The sequence below is a fragment of the Anopheles merus genome, chromosome X (genome assembly GCF_017562075.2).
Source record: "Anopheles merus strain MAF chromosome X, AmerM5.1, whole genome shotgun sequence".
Classification (NCBI taxonomy): domain Eukaryota; kingdom Metazoa; phylum Arthropoda; class Insecta; order Diptera; family Culicidae; genus Anopheles; species Anopheles merus.
In genome coordinates this window covers 5808764-5829996 of record NC_054081.1, presented here as the reverse complement: position 1 = coordinate 5829996, position 21233 = coordinate 5808764, and the positions used below count along the sequence as shown (strand labels likewise).

General features: G+C 51.3%; 1 protein-coding gene across 1 annotated transcript; it reads right to left on the bottom strand.

The window, feature by feature from the left end:
• Positions 1-1130: 1130 nt before the first annotated feature.
• Positions 1131-13941, bottom strand: LOC121596708 (DNA translocase FtsK-like). Its single transcript, XM_041921898.1, has 5 exons — positions 13544-13941; positions 8549-8685; positions 3413-3692; positions 1703-2182; positions 1131-1574 (listed from the first exon to the last, which is right to left on the bottom strand). Exons 1-5 carry the CDS (start codon positions 13559-13561, stop codon positions 1404-1406), a joined length of 1086 nt encoding a protein of 361 aa, XP_041777832.1. The 5' UTR covers positions 13562-13941; the 3' UTR covers positions 1131-1403.
• Between the last annotated feature and the right edge of the window lie 7292 nt (positions 13942-21233).

The window sequence follows — 21233 nt, the reverse complement described above, 5'->3', positions numbered from 1 at the left end:
TGGCCGTAAAAATTGTAACCGGCAACGCAAAACCCCCCACCACCGGCCCTATACGGGGTGCCTAATTTCAGGCGCCATTAAGCGAACGGAAAGTGGCTAATAAACGCAACGCGCGGGGCGGGCGGGGTTCGGTGGCAGGGCTCGTAAAAAGATATAAATTTATCAAACTTTCAAAAACCGGCAAAGCCACGCCGTTCCCTCTATGTGTGTGTGTGTGTGTGTGTGTGTGTGTGTGTGTGTGTGTGTGTGTGTGTCGCACAGGCCTTTTCGGTGGAGGGTAGCGCCTGAATGTATGTTATTAAATTCGCTCGCTCGCGCCTTTCGCAGACGTTCGTGGCCAGGGCCAAAGTGTCGCCCTCCCGAGATGCTGGTCGCGGGCGCTTTTGTTCAAATTTATATCCTTCTCTCTTCGTCCCCCTCCCTTACTCCTTTCCTCTTACATCGTTTTACGACTTTCGGCACATCCTAACCGCCCCAGTAACCCGTTTTTTTGTGTTTGGTTTGTTCGTGCTTCGCTTTTGCCTCAGCACAGCAGCCGTGTTCGCTTTGATCCGGGCGTCGGCAAAACCCATCTGTCGTTTCGTTCGCATGTGCAACGCACGCCTACGCTCCCCCATTGTGTCTCTCTCACCACCTCCCCCTCCAAAAAAAACATGTGCGAGATAAAAACAATAAATAACGTTAGCACGGTGCCCTCTTCCTGGCAAAGATGCTCCCAGGTTCCCGGTGACGGAAAACTTTATTACCAGCGCATTACACCACGTAATCACCATTTTGCCGGTGCCGGTGCCGCCCACCCAAGGGTGGAAAATTGTTTTCGGCCGTGGTGCTGCGTCATTGTGTTGTGGACTGCTTTTTCGAGGCTTTCTTCCCTCAGCGCGCCCGATCCGGCCGAAGAAAATGGACAAGGAGCAAACAAAACAAAACAGAAAAACCCCCCGTCCGGAGAAAAAACAACGAACCACTTTTCTTCACCTTAAATTGATTTAAATTTACCTCTCTGGGAGCGCTGTGGCTCACGCTGTGCCATATTTCACGCCGGACAAAATTGCGTTACACTGTGTAACGCGCGGCAAATGGTGGCGCACGCTTCGGATGCAGTACGCTCCGCAGCACACAGCACAGCCATGTATTTTGTAAGACCAATTTCTTTATTTTTCACCTTAACATCTACGGTGACATCAGTTCTTCACACAGAACGCGGGTGCATTCGGGGGGTTTTTTTTTGCCGTGGATTCGCGGCGGGACAGTGCCGAGCGGTGCCAAGCGATTTAAGGCAGGTGAAGGGCGGCGAATGTGTTTGGTTGGCCTGTGGTCGGATGAAGGTGTTGTGTTGGCTGGTTTTGGAATGGGGGGGGGGAAGTGACAAGACGCCCCCCCCCCCCCTCGGAGATCGTTCACACTCAGTAGTAGCCGAAGGTGATGTCGTGCAGCGGGGCAGCGCCACCCTGCGGCAGGGCGTAGTCCTTCGCCAGCTGGTCGAGCACGCTCGTGCTGCGTCCCTGGGCAGGACGCGGTTGATAGACGGCCGGCTGGGGTCGGGGCTGCGGGAAGGCAGGCTGCAGTGGCACGGGCTACGGTAGTGTGCGTGAGGGTGGGATGGAAAAAAGGGGGAAAAAAGAAGCCGGTAAGTGCATGGCAGTGGGTGAGGTCAGTGTTCGGGAGAGGGGGTGTGCCCCGCTCACTGGGGGAGCATTATTACGTTGGCAGATTTGGCGGGGGCAGCCTGCGGGAACGCCGGCTGGGAGTAGCGGATCTTCGGCTCGGGGGCGGGTGCAGCGCCCGGGAAGGTTTGCGGCCCGACGTTGCGGTACTCGGTGTCGGGGCGGGCGGGCAGCTGCTTCGGCGCGTACACTACGTCCACCGGGACGGCGTTCGGGATCTGGGCTGGGCGGGGCGGTGCCGGACCGACCGAGGGGGCCGCGGCGGCCGCACTGCCAAAGTGGGAGCGCTGCACGTACTGCGGGGCGGGCTGGTACTTGGGCTGGGGCAGAGGGGCTGCCGGCTGCTCATCGTAGTCGTAGTACTGGGGCTGGGGCTGCTGCTGCTGCTGCTGGTGGTGGTGGTGCTGCTGCTGCTGCTGGGGCTGCTGATGGTGACGCTGTGGCTGATGGTGCTGCTGCGGCTGGTGCTGCTGGATCGGCACCTCCTGGAAGCGGGGCCTCGAGGCGGGTCGGTGCTTCTAAAGGAACGGAAGAGGGGGTGAAAGATAGGGAGGTGTAAAGTTATGCTTGGGAGGTGTAAAGTTACGTCACTTGGGAGCCGTCTGAGTTGATTTACGGAGGATAACTTGATTCTTGATTCTTGATTCTTTGATTCTTGATATTTGATTCTTGACTCTTGATTCTTGATTCTTGATACTTGATTCTTGATTCTGGAAACTAGAAAATTGAATTTTGAAACTTGAATCTTGATTATTGATTCTTGATTCTTGATTCTTGATTCTTGATTCTTGATTCTTGATACTTGATTCTTGATTCGTGATTCTTGATTCTTGATTCTTGATTCTTGATTCTTGATACTTGATTCTTGATTCATGATTCATGTTTCTTGATTCATGATTTTTTATTCTTGATTCTTGATTCTTGATTCTTGATTCTTGAAACTATAAACTTGAATTTTGAAACTTGAATCGTGATTCTTGATTCTTGATACTTGATTCTTGATTCTTGATTCTTGATTCTTGATTCTTGAAACTAGAAACTTGAATTTTGAAACTTGAATCGTGATTCTTGATTCTTGATTCTTGATACTTGATTCTTGATTCTTAATTCTTGATTCTTGATTCTTGATTCTTGATTCTTAATTCGTGAAACACGATTCACCATAATCAAAAAATGATTTCAAGTGTACCTCGTTCTTACAGAAAATAAGTCATTTTAAACGATTCTTCACTCTTCGGAATAAATCGCTGCACGATTCGTTTTAATCACATTGCTAATGAGCTTTTCATGGCCAGATAGGTTATCAATTTACACAAATTGACTGAGTTAACCCATTAACCCTGTATAGATTACAAGTTTTCATAGCTACTAAACCGAAGTGTGTTACTTCAGTCAAATAATTGCGATCAATTGAATTGTTTTAAAACAATAAACAACTCAACTTATCGAACCGGTTCATTTTCAAACGAGTTAGATCATTTTTAGAAGATTATCTGTTGATTCGATTTCTACTTTCCTTTCTTATAAATGTATTGAAACGTGTGCAACAGCAGTCAACAGAGTTATCGAAATAGTATGTATTTAGAATGATTCTTGCTTCTTTTCAAAACATGATTCATCTTTTAACTGCTTCACTAAATGTACATACTACTAATCCATTTTAAATGATTCACTTCTCGGAGTGAAGTCACTCTTTTCGTTCCCTCCCCAGTTCGGCCCCATTGTTCGTAGCGGCGTTTTCCACATACCTGCAGGCGCGGCGCTACCGGCACGTTGCCATCGTCGTCCTCGAGCAGATCGTCCTTGCCGGTCGTTTCGTCGACGAGCGTCGGCGGCGGCACGGTGATGCCCTCGCCGGACGGCTGGAAGCCGTACTTGTTCGCGCCGTACTCGACCACCTTCACCTTGCCGGTTTCGTCGACGTACCCGTACTTGCCCTTCACCTCGCCGGTCGCCAGCTTCGTCTCGATCTTGAACGACCCGTCCGCACCCTCGTAACCGTACGTGTACGAACCGTCCTCGTTGTGTCTTGGGGTGTTTTGGGGATTTAGAGGGGTAGTGAGAAGAAGGACGGAGATGAAACAAATGGCACGGGCAAAGGTACGGTTCAAAGAGATAGAAATAGAGAGAGAGAGGGGGAGATAGGTATAGAGAGATAAAGAGAGATAGAGAGATAGAGAGAGAGAAGAGAAAATGTGGCTTAGAGTGGTACAGAACGCAAACGCAAACAAACGCATCCTACAAAGCAACAACACTACGGCTGGGAAAGCAAAATAACAACAACAAAACAACAGAAGCATCTTTTGGTCCTTCGAGCCGGATTCGACCCTACACAGAGTGCCTGCGGTAACTACGTGCGCCGCTGTGTGCGCCGTTCGGACTGCTGGAGTGACCGGGATAAAGGGGATGATGACTCGCCTCGGTCACACACACACACACACACACACACACACACACACACACAGCCGTTGATCGATGGTTTTACTTACACGGGAACAGCGTCACAGCGAGACACACTGGTCACGTTTGATGAACTTTAATGCTATTCCCCGCCAGAGAGAGAGAAAGAGTAAGGAAGCGAGCGATAGAATCGGAGTGCGCTCGTAAGCAGGGCGATAAAAATAAACCTCCCCCCTCTCCCGCCGCATGATTCGACGCTTCCCTCTCCTCGTTGGCCTGTTTGCATCCTGCCCCTACCTGGGGCTGCAGTCACTTCGCAGCCACTTGATGGACATCATCACCATCATCATCATGGATTTTTGCTCTCGCGAAGGATTTAGATTGCCCATCGCTCGACAGAGAACTGCCGGCCCTCTCTGCCAGGTGATGATTCGGTGCAGGGAAGGTAGGGGAGGGGGGGGGTTGGTGAAAAGAGCAGGATAGGGAGGGCCGGAGGCTGACGGTTGGCAAATACTTTGAACAATCAACCACAAAAGAAGGGAACACAAACAAATTTCCTGGCAAGCTTCCGTGCACACACAGACAACCACATACACACACACACACATACACACAAGCAACGCCTCGAGCAGAAAGAATCCCTCACACACACTCACACACACACACAAATACACACATCGCACTAGATTCATCTTGGGCTTTGCTTCCCACGCAAAAACGGCCTCTGGTTTCGGTATGTCTGTGTATGTGTGTAGGTGTGCATAGGTTCTAGTTTGGTATATGATTGGAAGGGGCAGGGGTTGGGGGAGGGAAGGGCATGCTGAAAAAAGATATGCTCGCAGCATCGCCGCATAACCTTGCCGTAGAACACACGCCCCAGCCACAAGCCCGTCCGACGGCCATATTGATTTTCCAATCAATAAACTAAGCAAACGGTCGAAGTATCTCGTGTGCGGGCGCGGGAAACGTTTCCCCCTCTCCTTCACTCCCCTCCCCCCCCCCCCCCGCACAGTTTCTCATTCCCGTCATCCCTCACTAAGCGCTCGCCCGGTTTCGTAACAACCGGAATCATTTATGCTGAAGCGGAAATGGAATCAGGATAAATGACTGTGAATATTTTCGCCTATTTTTTTCTACCACCCGTCCCCGTCCCCGTTTAGTTTTCTCGCCCACCCACCCTCGCTTTAGGTCCGAGCGCTCTAGTGACGAGCGTCGCCGCGCCTCGATGACAATGGGCAAGAAGGTCTAAGGCTGAGCACTTTCTTTTGGGGCTGAAAACCTTTTTGGGTTTTTTTTTCCGGGGTGAGGGGGTGAGTGTGTGTGTCGGGGTGCCCAACATAAATCAACTGCTGCTCAAACACACACACACATTCCCCTCTACCCCGAAAGCAAATATATAATACCGAGAAGGTTCCAGCAGCGCGGAAAAGCAAGCCGGAGAGTGTCGTAGGCGACGAACCCATATTCCACGCTTCCACAAGCACAGGCGAAACGGCCCCGGGTGAGCCGCTTAAGCTCTCTGAGCTTCTGTTTCGCTCGAGCCCCCAGCCCCAAACGGCCGTATCATATCTGGCCGATGCTGGTGCGCTCGGCAGGGCAAAAGATGATGAAGTTGCGCCCGGGCCGGTATGGAGCGAGGACCGGCACGCTCGTCGATACAGCCGACACATTGGTGGCTGATGGCCACGGAAACATGGGCTCCAAAATGGACCGGGCTGTGCTGTGTGTGTGTGTGTGTGTGTGAAGACTGACTGATTTATTCGCCAGTGGAAAGCTGGCTAGCGCTGATCTATCCCCGTCTCGGGTAGTAACAACGAGCACAAAAAAAGAAGAGAGCCATCGATGGGCATCGCCCCAAAGTGCCCCTATTAGAAGTGCGCTATCGAACCGGAGCTCAGCTCGTACGCGTAGCAAGCTAGGAAGGGCAGTCAACACACCACAGCCGTCCGTTTCCACCCCGCACACCACAATCAAGCTTTGGGGATTAAATCGTACGGTACGGTTGCGGCCGAAAGCGTTCCACTGAGTAGTGTGCGGCTACTGCCGTTTGTGCCGGAATGTGCTGCTAACATTCTTTTAATCAGAGTTTATTTTCTTAAGTACGCTGCTGAACAAATGTGCTCTTTCCCAAAACCCCGACACACACACAGAGCTCGTAGTTGATGGGTAGGGAAGTTACTGAGGGGGGACACTGCCTTTAGGGAGATCGGTTTCTCAAATCCTAGCCTAACCGGGAACGGGGAGAGGACCCAAAAACCAATTCCATTACACGAATTAAAGGCGATGTAACGCTACGCCCACTGTGTAGTGTCGCACACATTTAAACCAGTAATCCTGTTTGCTACCTGCCTGATAGGGTGAGTGGATTTATGCACTTCCCATTTATGACTGCCTTTCAGTGGTGGCTGGCAAGAGGTTTTCCATTTGCTTGTCACCTGTCTTTTGCGGGCTTTTGCGGGCACAGTTTTAAAGTGTGAGCTACAACTCGCTGCAAGCCGTTAAAGCGACGAGCCTGCTTCTACGGCGAAGCTTGCTGGTTATCGAGCTGATTGGAGGCTTATTAAAGTGTGGCAATCCACGACAAAAATGCTTTAAAATGAGGTTGATGATACTGCCACCAACACAACCGCTGAACATGAAGGAAACGTCCAACAAGCGTTTCCGTTACTAGCAGTGCTTTTGCCAGGGATCTGCGGGATTTAGTGTCTTTCGCAAATTTGTGAAATCTTTTCAAGAATATCTTGAGCTTAAAACAGCGGAATAAAAACGCGGAAAATCGATCCAAAAATATTAATAAAATATTAGAAAATGGTTCTCAGAGGTTTTGATTTCTGAACTCTTGCGTTATGACGTCATGGCATATTTTGACATCCCAAAATTAAGACATGCTTGTATGCACGTCATGCTTTAGGAATCGCAGTGTACCAAGGAAATAAAATCTTTCAAGTTGACTTGATTAATTACTTGATTGGTTACTATTCTGGCAGTGAGAGACTGCGGCTGAGAGGCCTAACCAGGCATTCTGCTAATAGCTCGGTAATTTAAAGCACAGAAGAGAAGAGAATGTTTGACAATGGGTTCATTTATATCTTATTTTTATTTGTTAAAGGTACAGCAAATGTTTGTGAGAACAAAGAGTCGTTACGTAATGTATGGAAGACCCCCTAGCCTGAATTGAAACAAACTATATAAAAGCAACTTCTTGTCGTTGTGTATGTTGTGCGCGCTAATCTGCACAAACATGTCACATGGTCATGACACAGGATGGCACGAATTAAAATTAACAAATAACAAATAAGTAACAAAAAGCTTGAAGTAAAGGGGCACTAGCACACAAGCGTTATTTCTATCTTCTGGTATTTAAAAAGATAGTTCCATAGGCCGTTTTCGCACCAAACAACGTCCCGCTCAGTCTACGCTCGCCCATAAGTCTATGGCACTTGCACGCGTTGCTGCGTTTCGGGGAGGCAGAGCAACAACAGAAGGTTACGCCATAACCGGCGCGTACCACCTGCTCTAGCGCGCTCGGTACGGTTTGGGGTACGCTTTTGGTGCCGGCCGGCCATAACCGGTGCCGCCCGGGCGCTGCTGCCCCTCGGCAATACCATTGCCGACCGGCGCCGGCTCCAACGGTCGGGCCGCCCCGGTCGGGTTAAACTTCGAGTGCGTTTTGTCGCCCGAGCGCAGCTTGCAGAGGTTTCGCACTGCGGCAAAGCAGCGCTTCCGATAGTAACCGCTTCTGTCGCTGTCATTGCGAATTTGGAGGTTTATTTGTTTTTTGTGCGCCAAGGGAAAAAGGGGAAACGTCACGCAAGCAGTGCAACGAATGTCAGAATATCAACGATCACATGGAGATGACAGAGCAGAGCAAATCGTCAACCGACCAAGCAACAACCGGGAAAGACGGAGAAGGGCAGGCCAATTAGTGCCAGTGCGAAGAATGGTGCAAACAAATTGTTGGGAAGCAGTGGTTTTGTGTGCATATTGTTTGTGTTAGTGTGTTTCAATTGCCCAAAAGGTCACAACAGTGAGTGTGGCAAGTGAGTTAAGCAGATCGAGGCCGTTTCGATATCCGCATCCGCAGCCGCAATACAGTGAGAAAAAAAGAGAGATAAAAAGAGAGAGAGAGAGAAAGAGACAGAGAAACACAAGAATACAGTACAGAGGCTGCCCAAAATTCTGTTCGCGTGTGCAGTTGAAAGCAGTTCCCGCTCCGCAAGCAAGTGTTTGTGGTTGTTGTTAGCACGATGACTCGGCTGGCGAGTGTGTGTGTGTATGTGTGAGTGCGGCTTAGCGACAAAAGGGAGTTCAAAAATCTAGCTCGCACAGCACGCAGAGCTTTGCATGCTGCTATTCCTACAGACAGCTCGAACTACAGCCTAGCTACTGCGGCCTCACACACACTCGCACACACCTGCGGAAGGGTTAGTAAGCGGCGACTTCTCGTCGACGCTTCCGTTCCTAAAGGCGCTTCCTTCGCTTACCTGTTGATCTGCTTCAATATCGGAACCGGCGTTGGTTTCGGCTCCTCCGCCTTGGTGCCGATGCGGAGTGGGGCCTGCCGGAACTCCTGGTAGTCCTGCGCGAGGATCACACCCGCCAAGCAGGCGGCGACGGTGAGCTGTAGAGGTAGAGGTGGAAGTTTTTGGGTGAGACAACGACAACAACGTACGGCAAAGGTGGTTTAGTTTAGTCGATTTAAATTACAAATCCCTCCATCCCACTAGCTGGTCCATTTCCTGTGGCTTTTTCTGAAGAGGAGCACTGAGCTGCATCAATATTATCAGCATAAACACACACACACACACACACACACACACACACACACACACACACACACACACATGTTGGTTTCAGTCTGCCTGGTTGTGAAGATGATAACGGATTGATTTGGAGAACCCAACGACTTAACGATTTGTGTAGCCGAGCGTGCTGGCCACGCTTCTTGGGGCGAAGGAGGGGAAAGATACGCACCCGGACATGTTTGCAAACATGATTGTCCATCAATTTTGCTGTTATTATGCATCGTCCACCCCGTCCACCTGGGTAGAAATTGTTATGCAGTCAGGCATGCCAGAGGATCCCACGAGACTCCGGGGGTGAGAGCAGAATTAATTACGCCTGAAATATTCAGCAGCGCTCCGGACGGCAGAATGAACAATATCTCCTTTAATCCATCCATGTGCCACCGCACGAAGTGAGGGAACATGCATCGTATGCGTACACTGCACAAAACCCCCACTCGTGTGTGTGTTGTCGAGTTGCCGGCACTCCTTCCGTTGCTGCACCGGCGAAGGCCCGCACGGCCGAACACGAACCGTAAGGAACAATCTAATAACACACAACACAACATAAAAGTACTTCACAACCGTAGCAGATCATCAGCAAGAAAGCCAGCACTCGATGTGCGGAGCACGAGGGGAGCAAACTTTCCGCTCGCAAACTACTGCTACTGCTGCTGCTGCTGTATGAGGCAGGCAGTGCCTTTAAAACTCAAAACTCACTCGAGTGGCCATGGGGCCATGGGAAAAGTAGTAATCAAAACAGAATGTAGTAGCAACAGCGCAGGTAGTATGGATAGGGGGGGGGTCTTTCAGGCACAAAGTTCCGCCATCCTCTTCCATCTCCGTTGGGTACTTGGGACCGAGTCGAGTGTAAAACTTCCGACCCACGTGAGGCACTCAACGACCGTAATGTTCTGGTAGAATTAATATGATTTTACTGAGCCACCGCCGTAACACCGCCGCCTGGCAGTGTGTTTACACTTTCGCCAGCGTCCGACGGCTTTCCCGGCTTTTGGCTTTGGCCCCGTGCAAACACAGCGTCCCCTACGTTCCGCCCCTCCGCTCCCTCGCACCGAAATAAACAACCCAAGGACCATACCAACGACGTATACGTTCGGGGCGGAAGCGCCTGTGTGCCAGGAGACACAATTTAGCTGTTTGGATGTTAGGGGTTTTCCTGGTACGTGCGCTTGCCAGTGCGTGTGTGATGTTGTGTGATGTATCTTATCTATGCTGGATATTATTTACTTCGCAAAGAGAGTCTTGTACGTGCCACGAGTTCACCGCTGGTTCACAGGCGCAGCAATTTCCGGCCGGTACGGAACTCACGCTTTCTGCTTCTGGACTAGCCCGGTGCACGTGCCAAAGTCTTTACCCTCGCCAAATGTAGATGGAGGCAGTTAATGTTCATAAAAATAGCCCGTAAGTATCATCTGATTCTGCTGAGTGCTCCAAGGCGACGGGGGCAACATCCAGACATTCGAATCTGCGACGTTTGGCCAAAGAATTTGATGTTGACGTTTTACAAGTGTGTCCAAACAAATCGAAAACGATCAAATAGAGCTGGTTACATCTCGCCAACCAAGATGTACTGCTCGCATGTACCTAACCGGGAGGGAGGCATGTAGCGATGCTACAGGTTCCGTGGCTTTCGGCAACTTAATTTCAGCTTCATGTGCGGCAACGTGCTCCTGATGCCGCCTGGTAAACTTGATCACGTTTTTTTGGTTTTGTTTCTGCGCTCAAGTTTCGTAGCAAAACTTCCTTCTCTGCAGTAGGTAGAGAAAAGGATTCCTCTTCGCCATGCCCACCCAACACTCCAGCTCATCTGCAGCAGACCTACGCCATGGGCTAAAGGTAAAGGCGCGTGCGAAGCGCCAACTTTCCCAATAACCAAGTCGTGATCGGAGTTGCCCGTCGGCTCCATCAACTCCACGAGCAACTCCACAGGCCCGCGCGCTGAAGTCCTCACACCGTGTTGGAAGTCATCGCAAACTCCTGGCGTTCGGTCGGCAGTTACTGCAAAATCAATATCGCCGGCGTTTACGAGCGCTTGGCAAACTTTACGACCACGAAACCATTCCAGATGCAGTCGTAGTTCGTAGTGCTAGCCAAGATCTAACACGGGCAAACAAACAAAAAAACTCACCGACGACCCAGTTCCTTGGGAATCGCACCGGTAAATCACGCCAGCTGGGAGCTGCGATGGCAAGACGCGTGCAAAATCTGCGCCAAAACTCTTTTTCCACCACATTGTCTTTTATTGCCCATCCAATCCATTCCCGCCCTCGTTTTATAGTACGTTTTACGAGCTGCCCTCAGAGTGGGGCATGGGAAACCTATGGAAGTTCTGCTTTTTTTTTTTTTAGGAAGCTCAAGAATGTTGAATCTTTCCTCTCAGGGTCCACGCGAAACGACTTCATTTGAGCGGATGCACTTTGCGACACTCTTGTTATAAATAGGTCCTCCACCCTCAGGGGACATTCCCAGTGAGGGAACATTCGCCGCACTAACACTCCCGCGGAAAGGTTAGCTTTGCCAAGGTAGTGATGGTGATGGTTGGGCCAGCGCCCAGCTGGCTCTACCAACATCTACCACCGAATGCAGGCAACCATCGAACTAATTCCGCACGTTTTGCACAGCATTTGGAGTTCTCACGGGATTTGCGTCGGTTTCGTCCCCGGGAAAGCCCCTCCGGCAGGTACGAACGAAAATCATTATTTATTGACGTCCCTGTCAGGCTACATCCGGTTGTTTCTGTGCTTTTTTTTTGGAGCCTGGGCCAATTGTTTCCCGTACACCGTTGCCGATATCCGGCGAGTCAGCGCAGGTTGATGCCTCCTCCTAGGGGGAAAGGCACTGAGCTGGTAGTATACATTGCTTGTCGCCTCGTTTGTTCCCCCTTTCTACTTTCAGTTCCCTCCCCGCCGGTGTCTAGGATGCATTGTTTTGCAGCTCGGCAGACCACACGCTCCTGTACACTCGGTTGCTGGGATGCTGCATGCAGCCGGGCTCCCTTCTCGGGACCTCCAGGGAATGAAGTTGGAATGAAGCGCACCCGAGTATCGATTACCCGGCATATTCGTTTCGTTCTGCACTGCAGGGAGCAACCAAATCCCGCAGCTAGTTATAGCAACAGCAGCAGCAACGTCAACAGCGACAACAACCTTGCAGAAATAGTGTTTCAACATTCCCCAGGTCCCGGGAATAGTGTTCAGAGAGCGAAGGAGGGCAAAGAAAAAAAGTTGTGTGTGTGTGTGTGGTAATGGAACCCCCTTCCAGCCCAGCAGTACCAACCCGATCGATATCTCATTCCGGTTTGTGACTTTAACATCGTCCTGGTTCTCTTTTTTTTTTTCGTCGCTTGCCGGCAGCGGTAGAACCACTGCATGGTTCCTGCAACCCATCAGCGAATCGATAACGGCGCTGTATCCCATCCCAGCGTCCGGTCTGCCCCCCCCAAAAACCCTTCCCAGTTGCGCCCTGGCGGCCAGCGCAATCGGTTGAAACTGTCAATTACTATTAGCGTGCACTCTGCTCGGTCACTTGCGCGTCCTTGCACTCTCCAGCACGTCTGTTCTGGAGTTCGTTTTTTTTAATTTTCATTTTGGTCCACCAAAGAGCCGGATGTATGGGCGAGCGGCGACGGCGAAGATGATAAATTCGATTTCCGCCAGCAAAAGCACGGAAACGTCACGGGAACACACTAGAGCTAATCGCATCAGTGTTCTACAGCTTAGCCCGGTGTGTCTGTGTGTTTGTGGACACGCATGAAGCGTCCGGAAATTGGCTTTCGGCTGCCTTTGCTAAACCCGAGCGAGCCCGTTCTGGGGGGAGGAGAGCAGGCGCTGCCTTACGATCTCCCTAAGCGGTTGTGTAGACATAAGCTTTCGCTAGCCAAGCCCGTCTAGCAGAGCCTGCGTCAACAGGACACTGCTGGACGTCAAGAACATCCCACATCTCGGGGGCAGAAAAGCCCTTCCGAATTCGCTCCGGCAAGGCAACTCCCGAGTGGGCAATGGGCGGAATTACTGGGCTGGGCGTGCTGAACCGGACGACCCCAGCAGCCTTGAACGGGCTGCTGGCAGGACGCGGCACCGGGACCGAAAACGGCACACGAACGAAACGAAAAAGGCCCATTCTAATCCATCCACACCGTCACCCAGAGCTGCGCTGGAGCCCGCCTGCTAGGGCCGGTACGGGGCATTAATGACGGGCTTAGGATCGCGCTGGTACCGCAACGGTGTTCGCATTCTTGAAAAGTGAAAGTCGTTAGCGCCCGACTAGGCCTGGTTTTGTGCACTGTTCAAGGTTGCGCAAACCCAGTGGCTGCTGCTGCTGCTGCTGCTGCTAGAGCTGTGGAGACTTCAGAGTCGGTGGTTGATAGGTGGTGGTGGTGGTTCAGCCTGTTCTTTTCTCGCCGATACAACTACACTCTATGTCCAAACGGTGTCAACGTACGCGACGTGGCATCGATACGCCATCAACGTCAGCAGGCTTTTGGACAGTCTGACAGTGTTGGGGGCAGGGCTTGCCTGTTTTTTTTTTTTTGTGGCAACTGTTTGGATTGTTCACCTTGCAGCTCAGTCCTCAGATGGACGCACAGAATCGCAACACCTTGAATATCCACTCAGCTCAGAATAAAAGACTTCAGGAGCAATAGAATAGAGAGAGAGAGAGGAAAAAAACACCTACCAACTTCAATCCAATCATTTTGGTACGCTACTAAGGTGTTTGGATGATGAGTTTTGGGGCGTCAGGCACGTGCCAGGCAGTTTGACAGATGATGATGGCTTGATGAGGTAGTTCGTTCAGCTCGCAGAACGCGCTGCTACGTGTGATGGCGTCACTACACACAAACACACACACACACCGAGACACAAGCGCACGTCACACAGTTGCGCACACACACACGCGCGCGCTCACAAAACACCAACACAAAGCACTGGTTTCGTTTTATTGTTTGGAGGAAGAAATTTTAAGCGAAAATGGCCACCGCACACCGCGAACAACCGAACACTAACCAGGGGCGCAAAACTCGACCGTGCGTTCGGGTCGCACACAAAATCAGTTACTGAGCGCAATTAGGCCCTGCCGAATGCTTTTTATACGAAGGGGGAGGACCACCTCCCCCTCCCCAAGAGCAAAGACCCGCGTGAGAGGGAGAGAGTGAGAGGGAGGCGGTGAGGAGAAAGGGCAGGGTGGCCTGTTTGCAAAGGATCGGTTTGCACGATCTCCCCTTTCCTTCTTGTCGGGGACGTATTCCGCTCAGACGCTGCCCCGCTCCAGTTCCGAGCGATCGGGGTTCGGTTTCGACTCGGTCACCCATTCGGTACCCATACTCCGATGATCAAGCGGGGGGGGGGGGAGAGGTTTTGTGCCTTGTTGTGCCTTCTATTTACTTACCTCATAGCTTCATTGTTACTATTAGGCGCACCACTACCAACGGCAACGGCTACTAGAATGCTCAATACAGGCAACAAAAAACACACGCCAAGCGAGAAACCGGTACACGGTTTTGGATTCAAAACCCTCCAACCCGGTAGAGAACGGAGTGTGAGCGACACACACACACACGCACACACTCTAGGTCAACGGCAAGCGTCGCAACATGCACGGTTGCCTGCTACGGTTGCGAACGAGCGAAAGGGTGGCACACGCGGTGGCGAAAACAGAGCGAGAGAGCGGCGCTACCGACAGAAACGATCTAGCAAAACACCTGGTGCATGTGGAGTGGTACGTAGAGTACCCCCTACATCCACCACTCTGCATTGCAGGCTCCTAGGAGGCCTGCTGTAATTGTATCACGCCCAAGACGATCGCCACCGACGAACGAGCGCTAACGGGCGAGCTGAAATGGTCGCCCACCTCGGGCGGGATACAGTGTCCACAACCGTCATCCAAAACTGCTGGGCAAAACAACAACAACAACAACAGCAAAAACCAGGAAACTGCTATTAAAAAAAAAGCAAGTCACTCGGCGATTAATCGCGCCAGCAAAGCGCGCAAAGGTCGCACACGATCCCAGCACACGTATTTGGAGCAATTTTGGGTTTGGTTTTGCCAGTCGAAGCCCACCCCCGCAGAGCGGCAATGGCTCAAATGTCAAATTAGCAGCGGTGGCATTACCGTGCGATCTCCAAGGCCCCATTTCAAATCGCTCAAGACACTGGAAGCGTTTGGAGCAGAAGCATGGGGTCAAACCTAAAGCTGAGGTCGCCCGAGTTCTGAGAAGCTGAGGCTCTAAACCGATCTCTGCCCGCGCTAACAATGACGCAAAGAATGCGGCTGTCCACCGCGGAAGCCGCGAATTAATTACCGTAGCCGATGAAACAATGTTATCAATTTGCCACCAACAACCGCAAGCACACGCAGCCTTCCAGCGCACCGGCTAGAGTCTACTACACATTGTTTGCCGAGTTAATCCAGTCCCTTTGATCATTCGGTACGGTGGGCGGTTGGATCGATAGGGGCTGGAGGCAATGCTTTAAAGACGACGAACTCGATGATATCGAACAGCTTCAGGCCAAACTCCGCCACATTCTCTGTCAATGACACAGAGGCTTTAACACCGGCACACCGGTAGCGAGGATGTCTCCCTGGTTCGGTCTGCTCCGAAGCGCACTGTCGAGCGCAATTCAGGCTGCAAAGGTTCTACCTCCCTCTGAATAGGGGCCTCTGAAGTATTAAAATCCAGTTTAATGTGTGCTTTAAGGACGCGCCCGGCGCACCATAAGGACGCAAGGCAATTCAACCAAAACGCAACCCGACCAAAGTTCCTTCCTTTTTCTTTTTTCTTGCCCTGCTTTGTGTGCTACATGTTTCATCATGTTCTCGTTATTGCCTCCCGTATATCCCCCGCACATCGCCCGTGCTTCCCACCGTGCAGGACGCACTTGGCGATTGCGTCATTCGCGCTTTTGTCACGAGAACTCGCCAGCAGCGCGAAAACGCGGCGGCACAAAAAGCGAAAGCGAAGCGAAAGTAGAGGCGGCAAACCATTTACCCAGTGCCCGTCCTCTGCTGCCATCCTCTTCCTGTGGGCTGCGGGTGCGGGGACCGTTTCCGATTTGCTGGTGCGATGCCGCCCAGGCCCACTCAGCCTGTGCGGCCGCAGTCGAGTGGCGTCGAGTGGCGAAGATTTTTCACTTCAAAAGAGAGAGAAAACGGGAATCTGCGTATTTGCACGAGGCACGATAACGATGCTGCTGATAATGAAGAGAATGGCCAATGAGATAGCTAGAGCACACACACACACACACACACACACACAGGCTCATAAAAGGGACGAAGAATACACCGGTTCCCTCAAACGACCGAGAACGACGGTGATGAGTGTAATGTGATGAGCAATAGGAACGGAGAGGCACAAGACACAAGATACCCTTCAGGGAGTTCCGGCCGCCCCCCAACATGCACCCTTCCCAGCGGCACAGTCAACAGTCCCAGTTTTGCACCTCTTTCCTCCAATCCCTTTTTTTATTATTTTTGTTCTACTCCTGCAAGAGCACGGCGCAGGCGAGAACGTGGCACTGGCGAAACAATGGCAAGATGCTCGTTAATAGCGCGGCGCCACCCTGTCACTGCGCTTTTGCGCTCACCGACCGGTGAGGAGCTGGCGCGAGCAGGGATGTGCAGTTTGACAACGGGCCCGCTGATTGTCTGGCGCTGACGGGCACAGTTAGGCACGGTTGAGCATCATAATGAGCTCCGAAATTCCTTCGTCGCACCGGCGGGAACGAAAAGGACTCGTCATAATTGACAGCAAAGAATTCGCCCCACCGCCTCGCTCACTCTCTCTCTCTCTCTCTCTCTGCGCTGATGATGCCCACGTTGCCCGTTCCTTGCGGGTACTATTTTTAACCCGCAGCAGGCAGGCAAGCCACGGCCAGGATAGAGCGAACGAGGTTTTGGTGCCGGACGGGGAAACATGGAATGTGAAGAAAATGGCACCCGGTCCCGAAACGCTTTCTGGGCTGCTTCGTCTTTTGGCTGCTGGCGGGCTGCGTCGGGCACATCGTTCGCACAAATCATTGGCAGTCGGCAGCCGTGTCTCAGGGTGTGTGTGTGTGTGTGTGTGTGAAGAAGGGTCTCGGAACGTCAGAAATTGGAGTGATGCAATTCGCCGCCTCCGCAGCTTCATCCAGCTCCTATTCAGCTCGTGACTCAATTGTGCTGTCAACGGCACTTTCCTCGCAGCAACGCGGCCTGCCCTGTCCCTGTTTGTCCCCCGCAAGAGAGAGAGAGATAGAGAGCTGGTGTTCTGATGGCGCGCTTACGCTAAACGAGCCTGATTTGTGATAAAGTATTGCGATTCATTTTCCTTCCTTTCAGATGAACTTTTTCCCCGAGCATTCTCAGGAAGCTCCAGTCCACCTGAAGCTTGTCTGAAATTTACATCATCTTTAAAAAAAAACAATAAAGCCCATATTTGCGAATAAACATTACCTACATCGACAACCATTGGTAGTTTGATTTCAGCTATTCAGCAGCGCTGCTCAGCAAAATACGTTTTTTTTAGTTTGGCGTTGCATAGACGCAATGGCTCTTGTCTATTTCTGGTGATCAGATTCACATGATGTTTGACATCAGAACGAGTTTCTCTGTAAAGGTAGGTTTAGGAGATGTCTCATCTAAGGCAAATGGAATATTAACAGAAGAGTCTCAGAAGTAGCTACTTTGGTAGAATGGGAGCTTAATGTAGGCTTGAAGCCTCCAAATTGATGCTAGTGGAGCTAGTGCTAGAGGTAAGCTGGCAGGAAGAGCAAATGAAGTTTCATAAGAAGATGAAGATTGGAAGCTGGTTGTCATTCATCCAGTCTACAAAAAGGGTAACTGACTAGAACATTGGAATTTTCAAGCCATCTCAGTCCTCAATGCTGCCTATAAGATCCTGTTCCAGTTCCTATTCTGCCGACTTGTGACCCTTGCTACAAATTTCGTCGGCATCTACCAAGGTGGGTTTGTTGAAGCCAAAATCACTACCGACCAAATTTTTCCTCTTCAGCAGATCCTCTAGAATTGCCGAGAGCGCCAAATCCCTATTCACCTCTTGTTCATCGACTTCAAGGCGACATTGAAGCTGATTCAGCTGTTAGAGGCAACCATGAAAGGTGTACAGTGTAAGCTGAGAGTATCGAACTTGACATTGGAATCATTTGAATCTTACAGAGGTCTGAGGCAAGGTGACGGACTCTCCTGTCTGAAATTCAACGTCACCCTGGAAGGTGTCACTTGAAGTTCGGGACTAGACAACGACATCCGTGGCATGATCTTCTGCTGGTCTCTCCAAATTCTTAGCTTTGCGGATGACATCGATATCATCGGCAAGACAACAGCGAAGGTGTGTCCCAATAGCCATCAACGCAACTAAGAGGGAGTACATGATAGGACCAAACCTGGAGGCAGTGTTTTAGTTGACAGTAACAACCGCGAGGTGGTAGATGAGTTGTACTATGTTGAGATGGTCGTTACTTCGGACAACGACTTCAGCAGTGAAATCGAGAATCGTGCATATTATGGGCCTCACCGACTGCTGAGATCCAGAAGACTTCGAGACCGCTCGAAATGTGAGATACATCGCTCTTTGGTGCGTCCTCTATGGACATGTTTGAGCGTCACATCCTACGGATCATCTTTGGTGGTGTGTTCGAACATGGAGTTTGGAGGAGAAGAATGAACTACGAGATTGCTGAGCAGTATGAGATAGATATGTTGAGCAGTATGAGATAGGACTCCAAATATAAGCCCAAAGACTCTTAAAAGTTATCGCGAGGTGCCAAACAAGACGTGCGAGACGTCAAAAGTACACTCCAAATAGAAAATGTAAAGCGAACAGGCTCATAGCTTACTCGCAGGACGTACTTTATCACTCAAAGTTCTCATGTGCCCCACCATAAAGCTCTCTCAGCTGACCTTCCCGTCCGAGCATAGTACGGCAAGCATAATTTATTGAACAACCAATTATAAATTTTGCATCACCGTTGAACACAAACAAATGCCCCTGCCTTCCCGCTTGGGGCACCTTTTGTAGATGGGGTTTGATGAAATTAGCGCATCGATTGCGCGCACGCTAATTAAGTCGAAACGGCACCAGTGAGAGCTCGCCGGGCGGGGTGGAAAATAGCAAGAGTGGAAGAATGGCTGCTGCAGAAGAGATGCAAGAGATTCGGGCCGACACAGCGATAGCGAGATAATGTCTCCTGCTTCCGCGTGCCGGACGGATGCGTCGGGATGTGAGCGAGCGGCGGGAATCCAATTGCTCGGACTAATTTAATTTAGCTATTTGACCGGCGTGCTGCACACGTTGCCTACCATTCGGGCGCAGCGGGAAGGTGGCATAATTTTGCGCCGCTCGTGGTGGGGAATAATGCGAATCGCCCATTCCCACGCATCAGCGCTTGTCAAAGCCCGATTGGCAAGGACTAATTTAATAATTTGCATATACACGGATGCCGATACGGTACTGTGGGATTGTTTTGGCTCGAATTGATGGGAAGGGGTTCGGCGGTTCGGACATTGGGTGGAATTTCCCGACCCAAGTTGTCGAGATGTGCAGCTCATCATCTCCGGCACCATGCATGAAATTGCACCGGGCAGGGAAATTGTAAACCGGGCGCCTCAAGGCACCCCCGCCACAACTCGACACTAATCGGAATGCGCCGGACGGTGCTCGGTCTGTGTGTGAGTAGCTGGTAGTGCGGTTTCGGGTGTTGTGGAAATTCAAGCCATTTTCCGGTGCAGCACACCGATGCACCACCGAGGGTCGATCGATGACGAAATGCAGCGCACAGCAACCGATTCCAATTACCTTGCCCTGCACGCCCCGGTTTTGGATGTCTTCCCCCATCCCTTTCTCTCTCCCACATCCCTCCCTTCATACACCATTCAAGCCCCTTCCGAGGACGCGATCGGTGGGACGAGCTGTTCGCCAACCCGGATAGAATTTCGCGTGCCTCGATGCCGTCGTGTCGTTGGCCTACGATGCTCAGCAAACCCAAACAACTGCTCACTGGTGCGACAGTTATGATGTAATCCCTCTCCTCTCATTGCACGCGATCAAACCAGTTCAAATTCAATTCGTGTCACCATCGACGACCCACCGTCCCCAGCCTGCTCCAGTTTCGGTTTGTTTGGTTTTTTGTTGTTTTGTTTATCTATTCTCACACCACCAACAGGTGTCTGACGACAGTACTGTTGTACTGCTGCTGGTCTAGGTGAATCTAACCAGTTGAGAGAGAAAAAAAAACCCCCTCGTGAATCCCAAAACCGCAGCGGCAGAGGCCGTGGCACCGCAAAGTGTGCCGTTGCGTCGCGTGAGCCACTGAAATTTCAACCGTCTTTCGTCTTTTATCGGGGCTAATTAGTAGTGCTAACTGTGTGTACCTGCAGTCCTGCCCACCTACACCTGCTGCACCAGGTCGCCCGCATGCGATGGAACCACGGTACCACGTCTAATTAGCTCGGGTGAACGATGTGCACGATCTGGTGGCACGAGGCACGCACTCCGCGCCAACACCGCTCGGGTCGCTAATTGTGCGACACATTCCCGCAGGAAGCTCGACTGCACACCGAGGCTCATACAACTAATTATCCGACTGGCTTACTGGCTGTACCCCGCGCTGCGAAGCTTCGCACGAGAAACAAACATACAAGTGTGCCCAATTTCATTTCGGCCTTCTAAGCCTCGTGGTCGCACTCAAACCCCAAAATGCGTTTGCGTGACGATCGTCCGGCGGACACTTCACGATCGCACACCAGCCAGCCTGTTGCGTGGGAAAGCAAAGAAAGCGGCACAATGGCAGGCCCGCTAGAATTCCCACCGATGCTCGCGGTGCCTCCGAACGATTGGTCGCGCGGTTTCGCGGGACCGGTTTTTCTGCCGGCGTGATCCGTTGCAACATCCATCGGTTCTATCGGGCACGATGCAAGAAGTCGATCAGGCTGCAGGCCTCGGTGGTACGTGCTTCACGTGTGCGGCGTGTCCGACGCAGTGCGGACGCAAGCAGGAGGGTTCGCCCGCTGCCGGCAACACCACCGCCACGGCGGGTCGGCCCAGCTGGCGGTTTGCTGGGTGATGTAACCAGGGCTTGCAGTGAATCGGCCGAGCGTTAGCCAGCGGGAGCAGCTGGCCACTTTAGCGGTGCGGCGAGCCTACCCCGCTCTGTTCTGTGTGTGTGTCCTCTAGCAAAGCAAAAATATTTCAATTTAAATTTAACGCTTTTTTTTTAAATTTACAAGTGAACAAAAAGGCCCCAAAAACAGTTCTTTAAATGTTGAGATTTTCTTTTTTTTTTTTGTACGCCAACCCAACCCGGCAGGTTGCTGTGGCTGTGGCATTCAATATCGCCACCGGCTTAACTCGAAACCAATCCGAACAACCGAC